Raw genomic sequence first — 27,951 nt, forward strand, 5'->3', positions numbered from 1 at the left:
AAAAAGTTCCGGCCAGCGCTAAGGGCTGGATCGGAGGCGGCTGACGTCAGGACGTCGGCTGACGTCCATGACGTCACGCCGCTCGTCGCTATGGCGACGATCTAAGCAAAACAAGGAAGGCCGCTCATTGCGGCCTTCCTTGTTTATTCTGGGCGCCGGAGGCGATCGGAAGAACGCCTCCGGAGCGCCCTCTAGTGGGCTTTCATGCAGCTAACTTTCAGTTGGCTGCATGAAATAGTTTTTTTTTAATTAAAAAAAAACCCTCCCGCAGCCTCCCTGGCGATCTCAATAGAACGCCGAGGAGGTTAATGGGCATTTGAAGTGAGAGGGATGTGGAGGCTGCCATGTGTATTTCCTTTTATACAATGCAGATTGCCTGGCTGAGTCTTTGTCTCTTACTTTGAGCCATAGACCCTGAACAAGCAATGTAGATTACATATTTCTGACTGAAGTGTGACTGGATTAGCTGCATGCTTGTTCCAGGTGTGTGATTCAGACACTACAGATGCCAGAATGTTCTTCAGGACTAAAGGTACGTACACACGTCTGAGATTTCTCAACTACTTGTCGTTCAAACCGGTCGTTGGAACAACAGTTTGGCGTGTATACGAACAATCGTTAGAGAGCAGTAGTTTTCACTGATCCGCTTGGTGGATTTGTGGACTGTCGTTCAAACGACAGTTAGGTCCTTACGTGTGTACAAACTATTTGTTGTTTGAAAGTCTATTAGCTTGCCACTAATAGACTTAAGCCGCATCTACACACGTAGATGCGGCCGCGATGCTCCTTATCAATCGAGCCGCTGATGCGGCTCGATTGATAAGATCCGACAGGACGGATCTTAGCACCGCCGATTCCCTGCTCGCTCCCCGCGAGGGGACAATGGCAGGGAATCGAGCGGCAGATAAGCGGCGCGGCGCGGGGATGAGCGGGAATCGAGCGGGTATTGATTCCCGCGCACGCGCGCCGAGCGGGGACGCGGCGGGCACGCGGAAGAGCCGATCCGGCGGCTAATCGAGCCGCCGGATCGCCACAATCTTTCCCCGTGTAGACAGGGTTTTACAAACAACAAGTCGTTTGATCAGTCATTTGATTTAGTCCATTGTTCTCTATGTGGAATAGCTACACCACAATCTTTTTAGTGGGGGATTAGCAAGGACCTCCACATTATATATTGGTCTCTGCACTTATGAGAAGTGTCTCTAACCTATTGAGGAGTAACCTGATACGCCTGTTCCTTCTCTCTGAGCAAGTAGCTCTTTTATACATAAAGCGACTTACCTGTGCTCTTCAGTACCTATAGGGCCTGTCCCTTTGGACTTAAAGGGAACCTAAACTGAGGGGGATCTGGATGTTTCCTTTTAAACAATACCAGTTGCTGGTCAGTCCTGCTGATCTCTTTGTCTGCAATAGTGGATGAATCACACACCTGAAACAAGCATGCAGCTAATCCAGTCTGACTTCAGTCAGAGCACCTGATCTGCATGCTTGTTCAGGGGCTGTGGCTAAAAATATTAGAGACACAGGATCAGCAGGAGAGTCAGGCAACTGGTATTATTTTAAAAGGAAAAATCCATATCCTTCTCAGTTTAGGTTCCCTTTAAGGAAATACGGCAGTGAGAGGAGGAAAGACAGGCACTAAATGCGGGTAGAGAGGTCCTGGGTTTCACCGGGTTATGTACTCCATATTGCAGCGTGCACTCAGAGACAAACAGTAATCATGTGAAGTGAAGAAAGTCGAGGCACTGCTGCAGTAAAAAAGAGGTACCTTTAATCCACGGTGTTCAGACACAGCGGGGTATACAGTGGGGGTGAGGGGATGCCTGACAGCTGTTTCGCTAAGAAAGCTTCTTCAGAGGCTTACACTTTGCCTCTGAAGAAGCTTTCTTAGCGAAACAGCTGTCAGGCATCCCCTCACCCCCACTGTATACCCCGCTGTGTCTGAACACCGTGGATTAAAGGTACCTCTTTTTTACTGCAGCAGTGCCTCGACTTTCTTCACTTCACACCTTTAAGGAAATACATATGGCAGCCTCCATATCCCTCTCACTTCAGTTGTCCTTTCAGGATGACAACCTGAGGAATACTCAGAATACTCTCAGCTTGCCTATGCAGGATTCAGAGACAGAATGTTGTACAGACAAAGCAATGGCATAATTAGCCGGCATACACCATGAACGCACCCCCCCTCCCCCCAGTCTGTATTTGCCTTTAAACACTAAAAACCTGTGCATCGTTAATAATTTCCTTTCATTTAAAACAACCTCATCTTCTAATTTACTTGTGAAAACTGCAAGGAGTGCTTGAGCTACGGCCATACATCGTCTCACCTTATAATTAGCGAGCAATAAAGCATGTCATTAAAAAGTAATAAGTCGTTCAGACAAACTTGCAGGCGGATGCCCACACGGTATCTGTGCAGCAGAGAGATGATTGCATAGCGGCAGCTGGGGCCCGGGCCACAACAAACACACACAGATGGGGGGAGGGGGGGTGGACAGCGAGCTTCCCAGCAGCTCTCAGGAATTTATCGCACTTTATATACTCACAGCATATTCTTACATGGCAAATGGAAAACTGTTTTTTTTACATTAAGAAGGAGGGTAAGAAATGGAAACCCCAACAAGGGAATAGCACAGCAGTGGTAAAGAGAGAGACAGTGGCAGAGCAATAAGGGATGCAGTGGTTGTGACCACACCAGGACAGCTGAACCAGAGGGGCCCACTAGGGGTCCTTTTTCATCCATCTTATTAGCTTTGCGCTGGTGCTGTGCTGGTAATTATCACCTCTATATGTGCATTGAATCAGGGGCGTAACTAGAAATCACTGGGCCCCCTTGCAAAACTTTGGATGGGGGCCCCCTGCGAGCGGGAGCCCAAGAACACTGAAGGGGTTCTGAGGTGAGAGAGGAAGGGAGTTGAGCCCCCCTCCCCTCCGCTGTGTGCCCACTGCCTCCTTTTCTGTGCTGTGCTCCCCTCCTGCTGCTAAAGCGGTCCTGGCTGGGCCCCCTACTAGGCTGCAGGCCCCCTGCTGCTGCAACCTTTGCGGGGGCTATTGCTCCGCCCCTGCACTGAATAGTGGTGATTCAAACAAACTGTTTCCTTACTCTGATTACACCTCTCTGACACTACAGCTGTCCTTGGTAGGTTATGGGGCTCCATATCAATATAGTGCTTGGGGCCCCATGTAAAACTCACACCGGGGCCCCAAACCCCTCAGTTATGCAACTGGACAGAGAACTAAAGCTCTGTACACACGAAAACGAGTGATCCCATAAGGTTAGAGGCAAGTGAGCAACGTCGGCATTCAGCGATGGTAGAACTATGTTCCCCTTATTGAATCATTACTGGACATGTAAAAATGAAGATCCGGAAGAGCCTGAATCGCTACACGAGTATTTTGTAAGGATTGATTATTTACCATCATGCAATAACAACCATTAATACCAAGTATCGTCAAAACCAATCCACCAGGACTGATCAGTCTACCAAAATCACCGTCTTTTACCATCATTTGGACACTATTTAGAAAATTCTCGGCCAACCCATCCTTTATCGTTCATTTCCAATAACTGCAGTCTAGTGTACAATGTAAGCACCCCCTACATCCTGTCCACTTGTACCATGGCAACCCCCCAATGCGTTGGCGCACTTCCTGTCCTGAGCGACCCCAGTCCTGTGCTCCCCCAGCTCAGTCTATGCAGAGTATTAGTCGCAGTGGTAGCAAAGCTTCTCTCACCTGCATTGGGGATGGAGTGGGGAAGCCTTAGACCACCAAGATACTCAGGGTAGCTATATAATTGGAAAGGGGAGAGCACTAGGCACCAGGGAAGCTATATATGGGAGGGAAGAAAGTGCAAGACACCAGGGAAGCTATATAGGGGGGGGGGGGGAGCACAAGACACCAGGGAAGCTATATGGGGAGGTTTAAGCAATAGCCACCAGGGAAGCTATATGGGGGAGGGAGGGGGGAACCACTAGGCACCAGGTAAGCCATATGGGGGAAGGGGGTGACATTATACACCAGAGAACTGTATAGGGGGAGTAGAAGGGACCACTATACACGAGGGAACTGTGTAGGGGCAGAATTAGGGACCACTAGACACCAGAGAACTGTACAGGGGCAGGAGTAGGGGCCACTAGACACCAGAGAACTGTACAGGGGTAGGAGTAGGTGCCACTAGACACCAGAAAACTATACAGGGACAGGACAGGAGTAGGGACCACTAGACACCAGAGAACTGTATAGGGGCAGGAGTAGGGACTACTAGACATCAGAGAACTGTATAGGGGCAGAAGTAGGGACCACTAGACACCAGAGAACTGTACAGGGGCAGGAGTAGGGACCACTAGACACCAGAGAACTGTACAGGGGCAGGAGTAGGGGCCACTAGACACCAGAGAACTATATAGGGACAGGAGTAGGGACCACTAGACACCAGAGAACTGTATAGGGGGAGTAGCAAGGACCACTAGACATCAGAGAACTGTATAGGGGCAGAAGTAGGGACCACTAGACACTAGAGAACTGTATAGGGGCAGGAGTAGGGACCACTAGACACCAGGGAACTGTATGGGGAAGTGCCGCATGCCAAATTGGGACTTGGATAAAGGTGTGGAAGGGACAAAGCTTAGTGTCCCTTTTTCCTGTGTCCAAATGTGAGATAAGGTTCAACATTCCCCTTCCCACACACTGCTGATTATCTTTACATAAAGATGTACCTAAAGCTGTCATAAGGTGGAGATACGTGTCCAGTGCTGCTGCCACCCTCCTGGCTCTGCTGGAGCAAATTGCAAATTGCAAATTACATCACAGATAAAGGACAAAGCATCAGCACTTATGCTCCGACAGAGCTGGGAGCAGATGAGGAATTAGTGATTTGGACATTTTACCGCACAAGATCCACTGTCAGCAACCACGCCCCCTAACCGTCCAGTCATGTGTGCTCCCCCTGTCCCGTTTGTTCCCTTTGTCCTGTGCTCTAGTTTTGTGCTCCCCCCATGGGCCCGTAGACAATACTCCCCTCCCAACCCCTTAACTTGAACTAGACATAAATGACAAACAAATAAAACTCCAGAGCTGGCATTTTAAAGGCCGTGGCCAATTTTATTTGGTAACCAATAAATATGATAACTTAAAATAAATAAATTGAGGTCGATAAACCCACTTTATTAAACATTGTATAAACACTCTTTATTCATATCGAACTACCACAGTTCCGATATGCTCTTCTTTAATCACCAAGAAATACGACCCCAATACTTGTCCTCGAAGTTCTCAAATAAACTTGCCCACGACGAAATCTTTTAAAGAAGGGAAGGGTGGGTGGGGAGCTCACCTATGCCACAGGGGTGACAGGCAGCTAGCTGGGTAAAACGGACCTCCTTATATATACCTAACTCCTCTCTGATTGGTCGGCCTAATCTTCTTTAGGGCCTAGCAACACCTGGCTAAGCACATACACCTGCACTGCCGACCAATCAGAGACTCATTCTGTTCCCCGCAGTGCAGTGTTCAGGCAACCAATCAGCATCCAGCTCACCTCAGAGAGAGGGAAACTTGAGCTGAATGCTGAGGCAAAATTCCTTGTAGGCCTAATAATTTACCTCAACACCTAACTAATGGAGATTGCCACAGGCCCATGTGTGGCCTCCCTGATTGTTTGGCCCCTGTCATTCTGTGTACTTTCCTGGTCCTGTGCTACCATATTGTATGCTGTGCTTAGGGGGGAGCGGACTGGGTTTGTGACTGCTGTGGTTACATGTTTGGCAGTTTAATTGCCTTAGTGTGCCAGCCCACTGCCTGCCCCTTGTTTCCTGGTGCCCTAGGCCTTGCCTCAAATCCGGCCATGATTGGTCGTGAAACCAGAACTTCAATCTTTAGATTATAATTTAGCTGAGCATAAAGATTTGTATTTATTTGACTTGAATTTATAAGCCAGTAAACACCACACGCTCCCACGCCTATGTTCCTCGCTGTACTGGAATTTACCATCCTCACAAGAGTGCTTAAGAGGCCCCTTGTAGCAATGCAATGCCTGTTTCATACACTAATAATCACCCATAGCTGTAGCAGCAGCTTTGGATGGATTGATTCTCTAATAAAAGACGCAGCCTCGTTCTATACATTTCCCTTCCTCAGATTACCTCTCATTTAGCTTTAATTAACAATCTATTTAAAATAAGTATAAGAAAACGCTGAGCTACCGCTGTGAGCCCATCAAATATTCTGCAGTAATGAGCAACAAAGCCCTGTTCATTTTTCATAAGCACCCCAATTATTTTATCCCCCCACAAACGTGCGCTGTGTACGTTTCCCCCGCTCTGCAGCTGAAGTGGCGCGTTCTGTCTCCGCCGCTCCCGCTGTTCCGAGTGCCATGCCGATAATGCTGATGTTGCAGTTGGGAGCTGAATAATATAAATATCTTCCTCCAGCGACTAGAATTACAATTAATTATTAATACCGTTCCGACAAAATTCCCCGGCTCTGTACAGCGCAGGCTGCCATGGAACGCCGATGTCCTGGGTGAGTCATTAGTAGGCATTCTGGGTAATGCATCCGCCTGAGCATCTTACGGGACCATTGTGCCCGAGAAGAAGACAAATTTAAAAAGACAGCACCGCCTGGTTTATGGGGAAGATCACCGACTGCATCTGCAGACACAAAAATAGTCCTTTCTCTGCACAAAGCGTGGAAATCTAAGTTTAAGAACATGAGAGGCTACATTGAAGAGCTAAATATACATCACCAGACATTTTAGGGTAAAAAAAAAGGCTCAAGGTGCCCACACATGACTGAGGTCTGATATGCAGTGCGTCTCTGACTGTGGTCTGATATGCAGTGCGTCTCTGATGGGAGGTCTGATATGCAGTGTGTCTCTGACGGAGGTCTGATATACAGTGTGTCTCTGACGGAGGTCTGATATGCAGTGCGTCTCTGACGGAGGTCTGATATGCAGTGCGTCTCTGACCGAGGTCTGATATACAGTGCGTCTCTGACCGAGGTCTGATATGAAGTGCGTCTCTGACCGAGGTCTGATATGAAGTGCGTCCCTGACCGAGGTCTGATATGCAGTGTGTCTCTGACGAAGGTCTGATATGAAGTGCGTCTCTGACCGAGGTCTGATATACAGTGCGTCTCTGACCGAGGTCTGATATGAAGTGCGTCTCTGACCGAGGTCTGATATGAAGTGCGTCCCTGACCGAGGTCTGATATGCAGTGTGTCTCTGACGAAGGTCTGATATGAAGTGCGTCTCTGACAGAGGTCTGATATGAAGTGCGTCTCTGACAGAGGTCTGATATGAAGTGCGTCTCTGACGGAGGTCTGATATGAAGTGCGTCCCGGACTGAGGTCTGATATGCAGTGCATCTCTGACTGAGGTCTGATATGCAGAGTGTGTCTGATGGAGAAATGATATGCAGTGTGTCTCTGACTGAGGTCAGATTTGCTGAGCGTCTCTGACTGAGGTCTGATATCCAGTGCGTCTCTGATGGAGGTCCGATATGCAGTGCGTCTCTGACTGAGGTCTGATATGCAGTGCGTCTCTGACTGAGGTCTGATGTGCAGTGCGTCTCTGACTGAGGTCTGATATGCAGTGCGTCTCTGACTGAGGTCTGATGTGCACTGCGTCTCTGACTGAGGTCTGATATGGAAGCAGTTAGAAAGTTGCACTGACACAGGAGCCTCAATGCTTGTCTTGGCCGAGCTTTTGTACTTAAAGTGAACCTGAACCAAGTCAAAGTTTTAAAATAAACACATGATGTACTTACATACCTACCTCGCCGTCACTTCCTCTCAGCTCACTATTTTCTTCTAACAACAATTCTTCCCAGTTCTGACTGGATCTAGTCATACCTGTCTCTCCGGAAGCTGAAAGTCTCAGGGCCCTGGGGTGGTGCGGTGCATCAGGTTTACCGCACCCCACCGTAGGGCAATGTTACTCTATGGGGCATTTCATACTGACCCGGTAAGGCACGATGTGACGGAAGTGATGTTTTATCTGCATCCCAGACGCGAGGGCAAACTTATTTTACCGCCATAAGTTGTACGCATTGCGCACAAACTGAAGTGTATTGTAGCACTGCGTACTAAAGCGGTAATTCCCGTAGGCCTATTTTTGGCTGTGCGGATCCTGGGCCGCACCGCTACTGCCAATCCATAGTTTGAAACCGGCCTCAGGGTCATTTTTCACTATATGAGTTGCTGTCAGTTATAACTGAAAGGACAACTGATGTGCAAGGTATTTCCCTGTGGCTCAAGCAATATTACAGTTTAACAGTGTACTGACTCGGAAGCTGTTATGGGGTAATGGCCATTTTCAAAATGGAGAACTGAGAATTCCATTGATCACAATGGATAAACAGGACGCAGGAGAGAAGAGATTGATGAGCAGACTATGCAGGAGGTAAGTATGACCTGTGTATGTTGATATTGACATGCAGGTTAGCACAGCAATCAGTGACCTCTTCCACTCATCACCTCTCTCTCCCTCCATAGATGTAAGAGTGCTGCTTGTGGACAATTCTGTACGAGATCTCAGTGCATTTTTATATAGTAAACAAAGAGAAAACTGGTTCAGGCATTTCCATCTTTACTGCCTCTGACTGAAGCCATTTCCAATGTAATTTCCTCCTTTACTTTTTTTTCCCTCCTAGAACCTGCACTGTCATATCTAGCTTGCTTTGTAAACACGTGTGAACATAGCATAGAACATATTTCAGCAGCTCCTGCAAAGGGGTGAGGTGTATTGCCCTTCTTAGCCTCGTGTCACACTGAACTGCCCTCAGCCAATCAGTGAGAACCAGGAATATGGGAGGGGAGAAGTTTCCCTCACCTTGGCAATGTACCAGAATAGAGCCAGGATGATGGAGATAAGATTCATTACAGCAGACACATTTATGATTATATTTGGAATAATTGCAATGCAGATTGCATGTAGACTACATAATAAACACAGACCAGTGGGTACGGTAAATGGAGTTTGATTTTATGGGTGACAATCCTGCTTTAAATGAGATCAGTCAGTGGTTAAACCAGGATTCAGTCCCAATACAAAAATCACAACTGCTTAAAAATTGCTTTAACGTGAGATTTGCGATTGCAATCACTGGGCCATTGCGTTTTGCATTCTGATTGTGGCCAAGCCTTACACACTCTGTTCAAAATTAAGTATAGATGATTACAGCCCGTAACTAAATATAAAGTTAGAAAGTTTAGCAAATGTTGCATATGTACCAATTTAATCTCATTCGGAACAATAAAAGCTCGGTCTTTTTGCTTTACTATTGTTTGCCTGTGGCTTTTACACAGCCCAGAGAGCATTAGCTCTCAGTTAAGCAAGGTGTTGATAACAGTAATGCCGGCGTAAGGCAATGATTTAACCAACAAAACTCACAAAGAACAGACAAAACAGAAAAAAAATAACAAAGAAAAAAAAATACCTATTAAGCAAACACAGTGTGAATGCCGCTATTATTACATGGCGGCAATTCTAAACCGCTGTTTCTCGATTATAACTTAAGTCTATTTACTGCGTCTGCTATGTAGGGAATGAGAGGGCGTTCTTATTCGCGCTAATGTTACTTAATTCCACCTGAGATTCATTCTTTAAAAAATGTGTAAGTAAACAGGAAGTCCCTTTCTAAAGAAAAAAAAAGAGCAGCTCCTTTATAATGGCGAACTGTCAGGTGGCCCAGCGGGGGGAGCAACTTATAGCAGAGTGCTAAATAGAAGGAGGAGAGAGGAATGCTGGGAATGACTGACAGGCGCCGCAACAAGCGCCTTCCACCGTGACGGCTCCGACTCTGCTGATATCCGGCTGCAAGTGAGACAAGTGCAAATTATTGTTGTGCTTTCTGGTGTTTAATTGTTCAATAATTATGTTTTCTGTGGGTTTTTTTTTATTTATTTATTTATTTGGGTTTTTTTTACATCTAAAATGAGGCCTGGCATAGAGCAACACAGTTGTTGGAACACACACTAGTTTTCACAGCTTTTTTGTTTTTATTTTGCACCTTCTCAGTTAATATCAGCTTACACACCGAATAATACATTTATACAACACAAACATGTAAATGGGACCCAAAAGCTCGGAAAATGCAAACTTAAATCAGAGCTGTTTTTTGTAACGCAGCCGATGATTTAAAATATGCCAACTTGCAACCATCATGACTGCAGTATAGTCTTGGGTGAACGGATGGTAAAGCCAAAATTTCCTTTGTACACAGTCTGAGACATCTATGTCATGGACTGTCCTCAGAGGATCTCACAATCTAATTCTACCATAGTCATAGTCTAATGTCCTACCATATTATTATTATGTATTTATATAGCACTGACATCTTCTACCGCACGTTACAGAGTACATAGTCATCTCACTGACTGTCCTCAGAGGAGCTCACAATCTAATCCTACCATAGTCATAGTCTAATGTCCTACCATATTATTATTCTGTATTTATACAGCACTGACATCTGCTACAGCACTTTACAGAGTACATAGTCATGTCACTGACGGTCCTCAGAGGATCTCACAATCTAATTCTACCATAGTCATTTATTTATTTATTGTATTTATAAAGCGCCAACATATTACTCAGCGCTGTCATAGTCTAATGCTCTACCATATTATTATGTATTTATATATCACTGACATCTGCTACAGCACTTTACAGAGTTTACATTATATATGCATGTGGTGTTTCACTGCTGTCACTATTACAGCTGTATATATTTCACTTCCTTAGCACTTTGTTTCTTTTCCACAAATGCTTAAAGCAATGCTGAGGTCAAAAAGTAAAGTCATGTCACTGACTGTCCTCAGAGGAGCTCACAATCTAATCCTACCATAGTCCTAGTCTAATGTCCTACCATATTATTATTATGTATTTATATATCACTGACATCTTCTACAGCACTTTACAGAGTCATAGTCATGTCACTGACTGTCGTCACAGGAGCTTACAATAAAATCCCTATCACAGTCATATGTTTCTGCCTTGGTCTAATTTTTGGATGTAAGGTAATTAACTTATCTGTATGGTTTGGGGATGTAGGAAAAAAATGGAGTGCCTGGAGAATTCACACAAACATGGGATGAACATACCAACCATATGCAGAACCTTAGGTCCAAGCTGGGGGCGCAGCACTGAGAAGCACTCGAAAAAAAGACAACAAAAAACTGGAAATCCAGTCAGAATTTAAATTTGAATTAAAAAAACAAGAAAAAGCTTTCGATTTTCCTGTAGAAACAATCATTTTTTATCAAATTGGTGTAAATTGTCAATATATTTTATCGTGTGTTGCCACCTTTACCTTTTGGTTCTCACGCAGATTAGACTGCTATAAAGGTAAAGTGCTGCTCATAATTATTCATACTCCTGGCAAATTTTGACTAAGGCTGCTTACACACAGGGACTAACGTGCGCCTGTAACGGTCCCCCAACGCACAGCAATGTAACACAAGTGGGCTGTTCACACTGCCCACGTTGCGTTACATGTAACGCTGCACGTTCTTCCGAAAGTGCAGCATGCTACGGCGTTACAGCAGCTTAAGCCACGTTAGACTGTTTGCACATGCTCAGTCATGTTGGGGAGGAGCGGAGAGCGGCCAGGCACATGGCTAATTAATATTCACTGCACGTTGTGACGTGCAGTGTTTACTTCCTGGTGCGGCCGCTCTGTGAGGCGATTGGCCGGCGGGACCACGTGATGCCGCATGCGTCTAAGAGTACGCATCACGGACGCCAGAGTGAGCTGCACAACGCGGCTCACTCTGACGTCCACATCGAAGAGCACCAGGCCTTGCGTTAGGGGCACGTTATGCGACCTTAACGTAGCACCTAACGCAACGTCTTGGTATGCAAGTAGCCTTAGTCACTTTTATTCAAACAGCAAGTAATTTTTTGACGGGAAATGACATGTGTCTCCCAAAAGATAATAAGACGATGTACAAGACTTAAGAGGCATTATTGTGGGAAAAAAACATTTCTCAACTTTTATTTACATTTGAGCAAAAAGTGTCCAGTTCAAAATTATTCATACCCTTCACAAACTGTCACAGTCTGTGGGAAAATCCAAAGTTCTATACCATTCCAAATAGTCCAAGCTGTTCTAAAGTCCAAGCTGTTCTAAAGCATCCTAATTACCATGATTAATTGGGCACAGCTGTCTTAATCAACTCAACAGGTGATGCTCTCTGCAGATCGTTGTGGACAGACGTTGTGGACAGACAAAGGAGCTCAGTGAGGACCTGCGGCTGCGCATTGTGGTCACAAGTCAAGAAAGGGCTACAAGGCCATTTCTATATGTTTTCAAGTTCCAGTGGCTACAGTGCAAAGTATTATTAAAAAAAAAACCAAGATGTTCCGTGGAAAATCTCAGAGGACGTGCTCGGCAGACAATAGTGACACCTGTGCTGGCCAGGAAGATGGTGAGAGAGGTGAAAAAGAATCCAAGGATCGCCACCAAGGTCATCCTGGTGAATCTGGGCTCTGCTGGTGGCAATGTCTCAAGGCAGACGATCCAACGGACCATGCACACTGCTGGGTTCCATGGATGCAGACCAAGGAGGAGGCCACTTCTCAAGATAAGGCACACAAAAGCTCGCTTTGCTTTTGCAAATGCTCAACTGGACAAAGAAGAAGAATTCTGGTCTTCTGTGTTATGGTCAGATGAAACAAAAATAGAATTGTTTGGTCACAATGATGTTTCCTTTATTTGGCGTAAAAAAGGAGAAGCCTTCAACCCAAAAAAACACTACCCCCACTGTCAAACATGGAGGTGAAAACAATGCTTGGGGGTGTTTTTCAGCCAATGGACCAAGGAACCTAATCACAGTAAACGGCACCATGAAAAAAGAGCAATACATAAGGTTTCTCAATGACAACATTAGGCAGTCTGCAAAGAAATTTGGCCTGGGGCACCAGTGGACATTTCAGCATGACAATGACCCAAAACACACAGCAATAGTGGTGAAGAAATGGTTAGCAGACAACAACATTAACGTTTTGGAGTGGCCTAGCCAGAGTCCTGACTCGAATCCAATTGAGAATCTGTGGAGGAAGCTAATGATCAGGGTGATGGCAAGAAGACCCTCCAACCTGAAAGATTTGGAGCTCATTGCTAAAGATGAATGGGCAAAAATACCTGTGGAGACATGCAAAAAGCTGGTCTGCAATTATAGGAAGTGTTTGGTTGCTGTAATAGCCAATGAAAGCTTTTTTTATTGATTATTGAGAAAGGTATGAATAATTTTGGACTGGACACTTTTTGCTCAAATGTAAATAAAGGTTAGAATTTTTTTTTCTCACAATAATGCCTCTTGTACATCGTCTTATGTTTTGGGAGACACCTATGTCATTTCTCATCATAAAATTACTTGCTGGTTGAATAAAAGTAATTTCAAGTAAAACTTTGCCAGGGGTATGAATAATTATGGGCAGCACTGTACATTTAAAAAATGTATAACTATTAACCTATTTCCTATTTTCTCTGTTTTTCTAACTAAGGGAGTGAATGACGAGAGATTCTAGAATTTGGTTGTTCAGACCTGACTTTACCCTTTCAAAATCTCTCCTACAATGTAACGCCCACACCTAAAAACCGATGAATACATTTCACCAGAAAGAGAGCCTAAATGTACTTTAAGTGAACCCAAGGTGAAAATACACTGATGAGATAAACAATTATATTTATCCTCCTACTCCTAAACATGACTTGTTTTAAGTATTCCATGGTTTTGTTTTATATTTAAACATTTACAAAGTATGTTGAATGTTTTACTGTCACTAATCAGTGGCAGGCTATTAAGTGTCCCAGAGTTAGAAGGTCAACACTTCATGTATTTTCGCTCTCCCTGCTTTGTATTCTGCCAGGAAAACTTATGGCTGTAATTTGTTTATTTCTGATGTTTACTATATTGCCAACACGGTACCGACAAGACAGAAAATGTCACTTCCATGCCTAGAAATTAAATCTTTCAGGCAGCAAAATAAAGTAATATGTTTTTTACTGCACATACACACATTTATCTCATGTCACATGTCGCCTTGGTACCACTTAAAATGGCTGCACAGATACATGAGGGCTAGATGCTTGTCTGCTGTCTGGTTTGCAGCCTGTAGGTTCTCTATATGTGTGATTGGCGACGTGCAGGAGCACAGGAAGCTTGTTCCTATAAGTGCATTACAAGCAGAATTCCCGGGGGAGGGGAGGTGTTTGGGGAACACAGATGGGGAGTTCTCAAACTCTCGCAGGATGCAATTGGATCTCCCCTAAGCACGCTCCCCGACTCCCCCGACGTATAGAAGAAAAGTTTTAGCCGTCCCAGTGACGCCGGCACACAGACAAGGGAGCGGTGTGTAATTAGAAATTGTTGTTTTACCCCACTGGTTAATTGCTACATTGCTAAATCAATGCCGGCCACGACTTTCATTTGCAGCAAAGTAATTAACTGCAACAAGGAGATGTTTGGAGATGGGAAGCAGTGACACTCGCTACACAGACATGCTCACAAAGGATTCGCCAGCCATGCAGGGAGCGGCACGTACGTAATTAAGGAACATCAAATATGGGATTAACTCCTTTGTAGCCCTCCTAAAAGAAGCAAATAGCAAGATAGGTATAAGTGTAAACCATCTACAAAGGGTGCTAAGCTGTATCCTGGCAGTGGTGCCCTGCCCACCACTAGGGGGCGCTCACCTCCTGCAGCTGCCCTACAAGAAACATTGATTTGCTTCGATCAGCCCATATATAGTTATGTTTTAGCCTGCATATGATGGTAAACGTGCAATATTTTGTGCATTGCATGTCTGTACTTTGTGCAAGAAATATTGAGAGTATCTTCTCTGGCTTCTAGCAGGCTGCATCCAGTAGTTCCTTATTACTAGCAGTGAGAGAGTTCCTTCCTCAGCACAAAGTAGATCTTCTGCTCACAACTGACCACCTCCTACCAAGAGAGATTAATATCTGGCAGCCAGCAATACAACAAAGCCATGTATTTAAAGCACAGCTGAGCTGGGACAAAAAAAATATATATTTTTAATTACCTGAGGCTTCTTCCAGCCCCCCTTAGTCTTTCAGGTCCCTCAGTTTCCTCCAGGTCCACTCCATTGTGCCAATGTCCCCCCCTCCAAAATATCTGCAACTGGAACTCCAGTTGTGGGTACTGTCACAGGTCTATGTGAACTGCTCCCGACCACCAAAGTGCAATTGAGGAGGTGCACAAACGGTGCAACCCCCCAGAAGAGGGTTACAAAGTGTCAATGTATTTTTATGTGCGTGGGGCCTTTAAGCCTCAGACGCCAGGTTTGTGGAGCTAAAACGGTGCTTGAGAAGGGAGTGTAAGCGTCCACATGCTAAGTGACCAGGAGTATGCAAAGCAGGGAACTTGCTGGAACTTTCCAGAAGCCCCTCGTGGCCTATCAGAGAGTAGAGATGGCTTGAACATCTGATTTTAGGTTTGCAAAACTCGAACATGAACTTCCGCAAAAGTTCGGGTTCGTGCTCACTTTGCGAACTGCAATAGTCTTCAATGACCAGGCGAACTTTCAAAACTTCAAACATTAATTCTGGCCAGAAAAGTGATGGAAAAGATGTTTCAAGGGTTATAACACCTGGAGGGGGGCATGGCGGAGTGGGATACACGCCAAAAGTCCCGGGGAAAAATCAGGATTTGACGCACAGCAGCCTTTTAAGGGCAGAAATCACATTGCATGCTAAATTGGAAGCATAAAGTGTTTTTAAACATCAGGTAGTGTAATTAGTGTACTGCTTTACACTGACAGACCAAACTCACTGTGTAACGCACCGCAAACAGCTGTTTGTGTAGTGACGGCCGTGCTGGACTGGTGCGCACCATGGCGAGAGTGCAGGCGATAGCAGTTTTCAAGTCCATATGGTCGCCGGGCTGAGGTAGCTCAATGATAGAACAATAGTGACTATCCAGCTGATCGAATTTGGTCTGTCCACAATGAAGCAACGACCTTATTATCTTGGGTGTGCCCCCCAACACTTTCATATAGCCGACGGTCATTGCTTCATTGTGATACGCAAGCCCTTCCACCGCGGCAAGGTAACGATCACGAAGGGGAATTGACACATGTACATGCCTTTTGTTTTGTAGTTGCAGCCGCAGTGCAGCCAGAAAAATTAGGCAGGCATGTACACGCACCAGAAAAAGTAGTACAGCGACCGCTGCTAGCAGCGGCCTTAAAAATTCAGGAATCCACCTGGAGTCCTGGACCCTGTTGGTGGTGGCGGAGAAGGCAGTCAAGTGGCCTGCGGGCAGAGGTGCTGTGTGGGGAGCGACTTAGTCTTGGGGCAGGAAGTCACACCGCGTGCAGGCAGAGATGCTGTGTGTGGGGACTGACTTAGTTTTGGGGAAGGCAGTAGGCCTCCAGGATCCATGCCTCATTCATTTTGATAAAGGTGAGGTACTGAACACTTTTTTTGACCTAGGCGACTTCTCTTCTCACTGACACTGCCTCCAGCTGTGCTGAAGGTCCTTTCTAGGACGCATGAGGCAGGGAAAGCCAGAAGTTGGATGGCAATTTGTGACAGCTCTGGCCACAGGTCAAGCCTGCACACCCAGTAGTCCATCGCTGCTCAGACTGTCGATGGTTCTTTCTATACCATTGTTAAAGAAAGGGTATGGCCGGGGAATCAGGGTTTGATTCCGGTCCTGAGTGGGAGCCTGAGAAAAGGCTACCACCACACATCCAAGGAAGGCAGCAGGCACGGCACGCAAGTCCCGACTAGGGGAGGTAGTGACGAGAAATAACAATACAGGACTCTTTCGAGGCCCTGTATAATAATTAGTACACTTTACATTCTTTAATGGGAATCTGTTATGGAGGGCAAGTCTGCCATTCATTTAACTATGTGGTCAACTCTCTTTATTACTTTCTGCACCATAATGGCTGGGGAATCAGGGTTCGATTCCGGTCTGGAGTCGGAGCCTGAGAAACGGCTACCACCACACATCCAAGGAAGGACCCAATTTGCTGTATAAGTAATGTACCTGCCCTGACCAACACTGTGTGCCAGAGATGACACCACTTGTCTTTAACGAGAATCTGTTATGGAGGGCAAGTCTGCCATCCATTCAAGTGAAAGGTATGCACTGACTCCCAGGTATAATACAATGTGCAGTCACAGATGCAGTGAAAGGTATTCAGTGACTACTGGTATAACAATGTGCAGTCAAACAGGTGTAGTGAAAATGGATGCACTGACTGCAGATATAACAATGTGCAGTCCCACAGATGCAGTGAAAGGTATGCAGTGACTGGCTTCACTACAATGTGCATCTGTCACACACACTTGTAAACTGAACAGGTATGCAGTGACTGGTATATAACACTGCGTGCTGTCACACAGGTGCAGTGAACCGGTATGCACGGACCGGTATCACTATCAATACAATGTGCAGCTGTCACACACACAGGTACACTGAACAGGTATGCAGTGACTGGTATATAACACTGCGTGCGGTCACACAAGTGCAGTGAACTGGTATGCACGGACTGGTATCACTATCAATACAATGTGCAGCTGTCACACACACAGGTACACTAAACAGGTATGCAGTGACTGGTATCAATACAATGTGCAGCTGTCACACACACAGGTACACTAAACGGGTATGCAGTGGCTGGTATATAACACTGCGTGCTGCTGTCACGCAGGTGCAGTGAACATGAACAGGTATGCACAGACTAGTATTACACACAGGTGCAGTGAAAAGGTAGGCACTGAATGTACTGGGCCTAGCACAGTATAGCAATTAAGGGCCAGCTGCGACTGACAGGGCGGTATATGCAAGTGTCAGTGGGCCACACACACACACAAAACACAGATCACAAGGACATTAGCTCTCAAAAGAGCCGTTTTGGGGTGTTTTTTAGCAATAAGTATCAGCAAGGAGTAAGCTAACAAGCCTAACAGCAGCCTAACTACGCTTTCCCTAATCTCTGCAGCAACTCTCACTATTACGGCAGCACACAGAGTGAGATCATGGCAGACGCAGCTGCCTTTTATACAGGGTGGGGGGGGGGTCCAGGAGAGAGTGTAGCCTGATTGTCTACCATGTGTCTGCTGACTGTGATGTAGAGGGTCAAAATGTTTAGTGCAATAATGTAGTATAGGGGGCGGGTTGAACTTGCATAAAGTTCGCGTTTGATCGCGAACGCGAACCACCGATGTTCGCGCGAATAAGTTCACGTGCGAACCGTTTGGGCCATCTCTATCAGAGAGCGATTGCGCAGACGCAGGGGGCGGAGATTACAGGGTGTAGACGGAGGAAACTGGCTGAGACCGGGAGAGCGCCCCTGAGAGAGTGAGGAGACTTGGACCAGGAGCTAGCGGTGTGGAGCGGGAAGGAGGTGGACAGAGACACATGCTGAAGCAGTCGCCCGGAGAGTAAGAGGGGACCCAGCAGCCATAGAGGCTACCAGCGCAGAGCAGTGAGGACAGCGGCAGCAGGTTGGACAGTGACCGGAAGCGGCAGACCCTGCCCAGACCCGAGCTAGGCCGGAGGCAACAGACAGATGAGTACAGGCCTTAGAGCCAACTACAAGCAACAGAGTGTTTTAAAGTGGGTGTTACTAGAGACTGTTAGTGTGAGAAAGCTTTCCACACACAGCAACATTCTGCTAAGAGAAGTTACTGCTGATTATAAGAAGTGCATTGAGTGTTCAGGCCTTGCTGCTGCTGAGAGACATTAGTAGCCTCCCTAAAGTACCCGCATAGCTGACTCAGCCCCCACTTTGCATTAAGTTCTGGGATATAGAGAGACATTGTTCCTGTCAAGTCCGTTTCAAGTCAGGAGTTAAAGTGATAAGTTCTTCAGTGGATGTGTTCTGCTGAATTAGAGAGTTTGAGATGTAAAGAGAACTTAACAGTATTAAAGAAGATAAGTGGAGGAGGAGTTACATTGCATCTTGTGATACTAAAGTGTGCTGCAGGAGAAACCAGGTGATACCTTATCAAAATACAGTGTCAACTAAGTTGGAGTACAGGTTCTGCATCAACTCTAAATTAGAGCTTATTCAGCCTTGACGTCAAAGTGCACTTAAACAAAGTTTTATTGTGAGAAGGTGATATTGGTGATATAGAGGGGTGCATCGGTCACTTTATATTTTATTTTATTTACTTTTATTTTGTTCTAACCCTTTCTGATTATTTGATTTATATTTTATTTTGTTTGTTATTTTGAGAGGCCCTATCCCAAGTGGAGGTGTTTGGAGGTAAAGTAAATTGAGTGTGACAATACAAAGAGTAAAGAGTCTAACAGATTTGTGAACAAGTTGAACGTCCTATTCAGGACCAACCATTGAGAATTGTTTCAGTACCATCAAGAACTGTCACGAGTTTCCCCCAAGCTTTTGCTGAGCAATATAGCTTGGACTTGGTTAGAAGGGACTGAGAACTGTTTAGGAACTGAACTGAATTGCTCAGTAGACCAACCACTTATATATCCCACAACTTCAGCGCTATAGGGTCTCTCAATTCAGGGGTCCGTCACCAACACCCCTCACAGTGCAGGCTTACCAGCTTCCTGTAAGACCCAGATTATAAGGTCTAAGCGTATATGTGGTCAGTGGTCCCACCGATCTGCGATTTCCACGCTCTGCGATCCCCAATACTCCTCCTCTGAAGATGTTCTCCGCATATGAGGATATGGTATTGTAAAATAAAACAAATCTAAGTGCTCTCCGCATTCACTTAAGACAAGCACTTTTATTTCGTATAAAAAGCAAACAGATACTCACATAAGGGCCCTTGTTACAGGGACCCTCAATAGACACAGCGTATATAACAGGTGAATCTGCAGGGTGCCAATCTCCCCTCTGCCATCCGTTTCGCCCGACCCAGGTTTCGCTCACGCGTCCTCAGGGGCTTCTTAACGGAATGGCAACCCGGGTAAATGTTAAATACCCTCTCATCTCCATCTTAGACGCCGCCGGCGCATCAAACCGCGCGTTCAAATCAACATGACGTAACTTCCGTTACGTCACATCCGGACTTCCGCCGCATGGAACGCACGGAAGGTAAAGTACTTCGCTATTCCCCTCAGTCTTCCGGGGGTAAGCTTGGAGCGCAAGGAAGGTATGTATTAAACCTCCTCCTCCATCTAAAGCAGGACCATTTCAGGCCCGCTACAGATATCTTCTTAAGACCGGATGTGCAGTGGTTAGAATGGCACCCCGCTATTACACAACTTCACAATAAAACAATTTCACATGTGAAATTGTTTTATTGTGAAGTTGTGTAATAGCGGGGTGCCATTCTAACCACTGCACATCCGGTCTTAAGAAGATATCTGTAGCGGGCCTGAAATGGTCCTGCTTTAGATGGAGGAGGAGGTTTAATACATACCTTCCTTGCGCTCCAAGCTTACCCCCGGAAGACTGAGGGGAATAGCGAAGTACTTTACCTTCCGTGCGTTCCATGCGGCGGAAGTCCGGATGTGACGTAACGGAAGTTACGTCATGTTGATTTGAACGCGCGGTTTGATGCGCCGGCGGCGTCTAAGATGGAGATGAGAGGGTATTTAACATTTACCCGGGTTGCCATTCCGTTAAGAAGCCCCTGAGGACGCGTGAGCGAAACCTGGGTCGGGCGAAACGGATGGCAGAGGGGAGATTGGCACCCTGCAGATTCACCTGTTATATACGCTGTGTCTATTGAGGGTCCCTGTAACAAGGGCCCTTATGTGAGTATCTGTTTGCTTTTTATACGAAATAAAAGTGCTTGTCTTAAGTGAATGCGGAGAGCACTTAGATTTGTTTTATTTTACAATACCATATCCTCATATGCGGAGAACATCTTCAGAGGAGGAGTATTGGGGATCGCAGAGCGTGGAAATCGCAGATCGGTGGGACCACTGACCACATATACGCTTAGACCTTATAATCTGGGTCTTACAGGAAGCTGGTAAGCCTGCACTGTGAGGGGTGTTGGTGACGGACCCCTGAATTGAGAGACCCTATAGCGCTGAAGTTGTGGGATATATATTGTTATGAAGTCATTCTGAAGGACTTTTAACTTCTGGGCAGCTTTTGGGACTTTTTGAGACCAACCACTTACCCCCAAGTCCACGCCCAACAACCGTACTGTGTATTGTATATGCTGGGAAGTGGATTGTTGTAGCTCAAATACTTTGTGTGTAACTAAGCTTTTTATTCCACGGCTTTTACCGGTGCACCAGTTATAAAGACCAGAAAATTGTATTATTTGACCTTTCATATACAAGGAAAGTGTATTGTGACATTGAAGTGTATTTGGTTGATTCATGTCTACCGTGACCATGGTCAGGTCACGAATAAATCTTTGATCATTTCATCTGTGTCTGGTGCTAACGGATAAATCGGGTTACAACGGAATCGCACATGCACAGTAGCCGCAAGCCCGCAACTAGAGTTTAAGTCTTCCGGAGGGAGCAGCAGCACTACTGAGGTGATCGCAGAGGCCTGAAAGACTATGGGGGGGGGGGGGGGGTGGAGGTATTGGGCTGGAAGAAGCCCCTGACAAGTAAAAGTCTACTTTTTTTGTTCCAATTCAGGTGTGCGTTATTCTTTTTTTCTCTTTTTGTGGGTAAATAAAAACTCGGGGGATGGTGTGGGAAGGATGGATACTTTGTTACATACTGAGCAGGGAGAAACAGATGTAAATTAGTTAGGAGATTCTACAGAGCTGTAGCACTGGTCAAAAACAGTTCTTTTTCTCTCAGCAGCACAGAGGAGGTGGACGGGGCCAGTTTATGACAGTATAATACTAACTGGTGTCCCTCCGAACTCCTCACTAGAGTAGATATTTCTGATGATGGGATAAGAAGATGAGGTTTGGACAGTTCACATGCAGGTATCCTTTTTAAATAAGCAGCATCTGACATTCATACAGGAAGTCCGTTTTGAAAACCCAGCCAGTTTGGGGAAAAAAATGAATTATGTAAAAATGGTTTATGAGCAATTATCGTTTTTTTCCCAAGGAATTTACAGGCCAGCATCACGGAGGTAGATGAGTGTGATCAGGACGGGCGTCACATGAGTTCAACTGATGAACGACAATCGGCCTCGTTCCCCACAATCTCCTCTCCTATAGGATTGCCGGTCTCCGGCACACTGCCCATATCGTTACCTCGTAAAATAGCAGCACAGGTAATGTAAAGACCTTTTCTGCATTAATTTCCATTAAAATGGAGATTCATCACTATAACGGCCGTGTGAATAATCCCCGCTCAGGACTGATGGGCTCGCAGGCACCATAAAGGAAGATGTACGGCCGCTCGCTTGACACCCACCTTGTTACCGGGCGCATTACACCAGCCCAATTTTTTGGACATTTTTTTCTCAGACTTTTGGCTCTTTTACAGAATGGATATAACCGGAGGAAATCGGATGTCTGGATGCAATCCCAATGAAGAATTCCGGCGGTCCTGATTATGAGAGGTACGCGCAATGTCCAGTAGACTCAGTACAGCTGGCTGACTGTCCACAGCTGATCATGGCACTCACAGGGTTATAGATTAACATCTTTACCACAGATCGTTCTTAAAGCAGCAGGAACAGCCATGCCCAGGAAAAAAAAAACACATATATAAGCAGATGAATACTTGTTCTACTCACATATGTATTGTACTGTTCACATTTTGATTTCAGTTTTCAGTTCAATTTTATACAGTATACATTTATATAGATTAACTGTTAGATTAATTGTTTCCAACAGGTCCGATCAGATCTCCAGTTGATTTTCCAATCAATTTTTTGAACGTAAATTAGATCGGACCTGTTGGAAATCGATCTGGCAGTAAATCTGCCATTAAATTGTATGGTGTGTACCTAGCATCAGGCCCGGTAACTGGGCCATGTGGGCGAAGGGTCGTAACAGTCTTTTGACTTTTTAGCATTTTTCCATGTTAACTCCCTCTAACTGAGGCTGATCCTGATGTAATTTCCTCCCTTACTTATTTTTCCTCCTAGAAACTGCACTGTCATAGCTAGCTTGCTTTGTAAACACAGGTAAGCACAGTGTAGCTCACAGAACTGCCCTCAGCCGTTCAGTGAGGAGCAGGAATTTGGGAGGGCTGATGACAAGCTTTCTTCTCGTCTGCAATGTACCAAATAGAGCCAGGCTGCCAGATACGATTTATTACACTAGAAACATTTCTGATTAGACTGGAATGCTTGCAATGCAGGGTAAGGTTGCAGGCTGCATAATAAACACAGAACAGTGGGTAAATGGAATTTGATTTTGTGGCTGACAAGTAAACGGCAGCACTGCCGTGCATATTCTGCACATGCAGTTAAAAACCTAAAAGAACAAACCACAAATGTAATCGTCGGCCTCTGAATTGCAAGCTGCACATTTGTTTCAGGACAGTGAAATCACTGTGGTGACCAGGGACATTTCTAGGTACCAACCTTCCCCAGGCAAACCCCTTTATCCCCCCCCCCCCTCCAACACCCCCTACACACTGTTTTACAAGTAGGAAGATCACACCAAGCAGTCATTAAGCCTGGTACAGATTTTCAATTTTAATTGGCCAATCTGTTCGCCATCATACTACATGGAGGTGGTACAATTGGCCAATCATTGGCTAATCAAAATTGGAGGTGTGTACCAGGCTTTTGTTTTTAAAACATCTTACAGAAGAGCCACATGGTCAGCAGAGCAGCACTGGAAATGCTGAGGGTGAAGAGGCAGGATCATCAACTCAAAGTAAAAGCTGATTGTTTAGTCACTTTCTGAAATGACACGATGCGCATATTACTCATCTGAGGCCTGGGACCCATTGGGATCGGTTTTGCAGCGCTCATCATTTGCTGGTGATCTGCAAAGTGCTACACCACAGGATCTGTACAGTTACTTGCGGTATTTTTGGAGCCATCCCCAAGCGATCACATCAGTTGCTGCAGCAGCCAAATCGCAACTGCTCCAGGAAATTGCAGCACTTGCGCGATTTGGGAAATCCCTTTGCGATTTCCCTCTGTGTGCCATAGTGGTTCACTGGATTAAAAGTTTCTGAATATTGGCTGCTGATGTTAATATAAGTAATACTCAGTGACCATGCTGTGTGTGCGTACTCACGAAGGAGGAGCCAGCCAACGGACAGGTGAGTTTACTCCACTGCCAATACTCTGTAGGGGCCCTGGGGACCGTGCTGTCTGTGGCTGAACTGTCACTATGCACAGCGCTGTCTGTGGCTGAACTGTCACTATACACAGTGCTGTCTGTGGCTGAACTGTCACTATGCACAGTGCTGTCTGCGGTTAAACTGTCACAATACACAGCGCTGTCTGTGGCTGAACTGTCACTATGCACAGTGCTGTCTGCGGCCGAACTGTCACTATACACAGCGCTGTCTGCGGCTGAACTATCACAATACACAGCGCTGTCTGTGGCTGAACTGTCACTATACACAGCGCTGTCTGTGGCTGAACTGTCACTATACACAGCGCTGTCTGTGGCTGAACTGTCACTATACACAGTGCCTGTACTGCCACTATACACAGTGCCTGAACTGTCACTATACACAGCGCTGTGTGTGGCTGAACTGTCACTATACACAGCGCTGTCTGCGGCTGAACTATCACAATACACAGCGCTGTCTGTGGCTGAACTGTCACTATACACAGCGCTGTCTGTGGCTGAACTGTCACTATACACAGCGCTGTCTGTGGCTGAACTGTCACTATACACAGCGCTGTCTGTGGCTGAACTGTCACTATGCACAGCGCTGTCTGTGGCTTAACTGTCACTATACACAGCTCTGTCTGTGGCTGAACTGTCGCTATACACAGCGCTGTCTGTGGCTGAACTGTCGCTATACACAGCGCTGTCTGTGGCTGAACTGTCGCTATACACAGCGCTGTCTGTGGCTGAACTGTCGCTATACACAGCGCTGTCTGTGGCTGAACTGTCGCTATACACAGCGCTGTCTGTGGCTGAACTGTCACTATGCATAGTGCTGTCTGTGGCTGAACTGTCACTATGCATAGTGCTGTTTGTGGCTGAACTGTCACTATGCATAGTGCTGTCTGTAGCTGAACTATCACTATACGCAGTGCCTGAATTGTCACTATGCACAGCGCTGTCTGTGGCTGAACTGTCACTATACACAGTGCAGTCTGTGGCTGAACTGTCACCATCTGTCATTATGCACAGTGTTGTCTGTGGCTGAACTGTCACTATACACAGCGCTGTCTGTGGCTGAACTGTCACTATGCACAGTGCTGTCTGTGGCTGAACTGTCACTATGCACAGCACTCTCTCTACATAATCACTCAGTGTTGTCTTTAAACAGGAACTCCAGTGAAAGTAATGTAATAAAAAAGTGCTTTATTTTTACAATAATTATGTATAAATGATTTAGTCAGTGTTTGCCCATTGTAAAATCTTTTAAATCCCTGATTAACATTTTGACATTTATTACATGGTGCCATTTTTACTGTTGGCAGGTGATGTAGCTGCTGCATGCATTTTTTGGCAGTTGGAAACAGCTGTAAACAGCTATTTCCCACAATGCAGAAAGGTTCACAGACAGGAAACTGCCAGGAGTAGTACTCAAGAGTTTCTTGTGGGAGGGGTTTCACCACAATATCAGTCATACAGCGCCCCCTGATGGTCTGTTTGTAAAAAGGAATAGATTTCTCATGTAAAGCTACTGATTGGGATAAAGTTTAATTCTTGGTCGGAGTTTCTCTTTAAGAGTGAAACAGCACAACAAAGTCTTATATCACAGGTTTGCAGACAGAATAGTAATAGGTTTTTTTTGCTTTATACACTGCTGTTCAAATAAAGTGGCATAAAAATTCAAGAAAACATTATGAGGCAGTAAGTGCTAAATCAATAATGACTTAAAAGCAGATTTTATGGTAGAGTGGCTCAATGATGAGTACCAGACACTGCCGGGCAAAAAGATATTCTGGGGAAAAATCCCTTAAAGGACAACTGTAGTGAGCGTTCTATGGAGGCTGCCATATTCATTTTATTTTAAACAATATCAGTTACCTGGCACCTATTTGTCGCCCATATATTTCTTTTTTACCTGGTCTGGGTGCCTTTGGAGCCTTTGTTAGATTCATTTAGATAGATATCTAAATAAAAAGATAAATAAGGACACTATGAGCGGACAGCAATTGAATTTGCTCCCCGCCCCCCTTGAAGAGTTTACAAAGTGATGTAATTCTGTTGTCTTTGTGAGGTTTGCTGTGGGAGGGGCAGTAAGCTGTGGCAGAAGAGAGAGAAAATGAACACTGAGCTGGGTTAAAAAAAGAACCTAGAATAGGTTCCAGGCACCCTTTCACCCTGTTGGTGCTCTGTCTACTTCTGTCAGAAGGAGACAAGCACCATACAAGTGCTAATATTTTATTTTATCTCATAAATAAATCACACTGAAAATAAAGTCTGTGCTCGCCATAAGAATCTGATCGTATTGCACGAAACAGAGAAACTAATGGGCCCATATGATACTGAATTATCAAATTATCAACCGTTTCCTTAAAGGAATACGGTAGGGGGGTCGGGGGGAAATGAGTTGAACTTACCCGGGGCTTCTAATGGTCCCCCGCAGACATCCTGTGCCCACGCAGCCACTCCCCAATGCTCCGGCCCCGCCTCCGGTTCACTTCTGAAATTTCAGACTTTAAAGTCTGAAAACCACTGCGCCTGCGTTGCTGTGTCCTCAATCCCGCTGATGTCACTAGGAGCTTACTGCGCAGGCCCAGTATGTTCTGTGTCTGTGCAGTACGCTCCTGGTGACAACAGCGGGAGCGAAATTCCAGAAGTGAACCGGAGGCGGGGCCGAAGCATTGGTGAGTGGCTGCACGGGCACAGGATGTCTGCGCAGGACCGTTCGAAGCCCCGGGTAAGTTCAACTCATTTTCCCCCGACCCCCTACAGTGTCCCTTTAAAGAAATGATTGCTCCGCTTGGCAGATACTCCCATAGATAAGATCATAATTGGTGGAGACATGGTTGCAAGTTGGACTCTTTAGTGACGTGGATAGATCAAATACAGGGCTGTGGAGTCTGAGTTGGAGTCGGATGATTTTTGTACCGACTCCGCAGCCCTGAACACACACCATCTTTTCCTACAGTGTGAATTACCTTATCGACTATATGATCATTCGCTAAAAATGGTACTGTTAATAAGCATCTTTAGCAACATTGTTGGTGTGGCTGCTGCTGCCTTTATTGCATCGCCTCCATCTATTCAGACTGCAAGGGGGCGGAGCACAGACCAAATCTACACACAGACTGTGCTGTACTGATTTAGTAAAACATAAAAATAAGCCCCAAGCAGTGCTTTAACTCCCTGGCACGTGCCTGCAGTGCCACATCAGCCTTACGCTCTACCTGATTAAGACACAGCGACTGATTTACAGGATCTGAAAAGACAGCAACAAATTGGCCAGGTTCCGGGCGACGTTCCATTTGGGCTATTCTATCGCCTTTGTGACCGTTTAACGGATGTGTGTTTTGTTCCTTTAGAATGCGAGCATCCCTCCCCTCGCTCTATCTCCTCCTGCAGCCCGGCGCCCCCATGAACGCCGCCCGTCCCGGGCCCCAGCTATCATCCAGTGTCCGTATCTCAGCGGGACAGAGCCAGTCACAAATCTCCACCGAGTGACACGCAGCATTACAAGAGCGATGCCTACACAAGCGCAGGGTGCAGCTCAGGACAATGGGCATCTTATCTGCCAGCCATTAAACAAATTGCTCTCCGCTATCAGTCCCTCTCAGGCTTCAGCATCTTCCCGTTACCACAGCAACCCATTGCCAGGCCAGGCCATGTGACCAGGAGCGAGGGTCTGGCGCCGGGCAACAAGTTCCATGCAGGAGGGAGACAGAAATAGTGCAAATGAGGCACAGAGCCCGTGAATAGAGAAAAATCAGCTAATTTCCAACCCGGACTAATGTTCTCCTTTCATAACTACAAAGTCATCGG

At 45.8% G+C, this 27,951-nt stretch overlaps 1 protein-coding gene across 7 annotated transcripts in view; it reads right to left on the minus strand.

Annotated features, from left to right (window-relative positions):
• Nucleotides 1-27,951, minus strand: part of CDH4 (cadherin 4) — a 1,011,299-nt gene that overhangs the window by 289,774 nt on the left and 693,574 nt on the right. Inside the window, exon 1 of one of the 7 annotated variants that reach the window (XM_068263310.1) lies at nt 26,051-26,100. The exons of the other annotated variants lie outside the window; for them this stretch is intronic. Coding sequence (XP_068119411.1) covers nt 26,051-26,087 — 37 coding nt within the window. The 5' untranslated portion in view covers nt 26,088-26,100. Of the gene's footprint in view, nt 1-26,050; nt 26,101-27,951 lie in introns of those variants that run through there. 7 annotated transcript variants of the gene reach the window in all.

This window comes from Hyperolius riggenbachi, chromosome 12, assembly GCF_040937935.1.
Source record: "Hyperolius riggenbachi isolate aHypRig1 chromosome 12, aHypRig1.pri, whole genome shotgun sequence".
Taxonomy (NCBI): Eukaryota; Metazoa; Chordata; class Amphibia; order Anura; family Hyperoliidae; genus Hyperolius; species Hyperolius riggenbachi.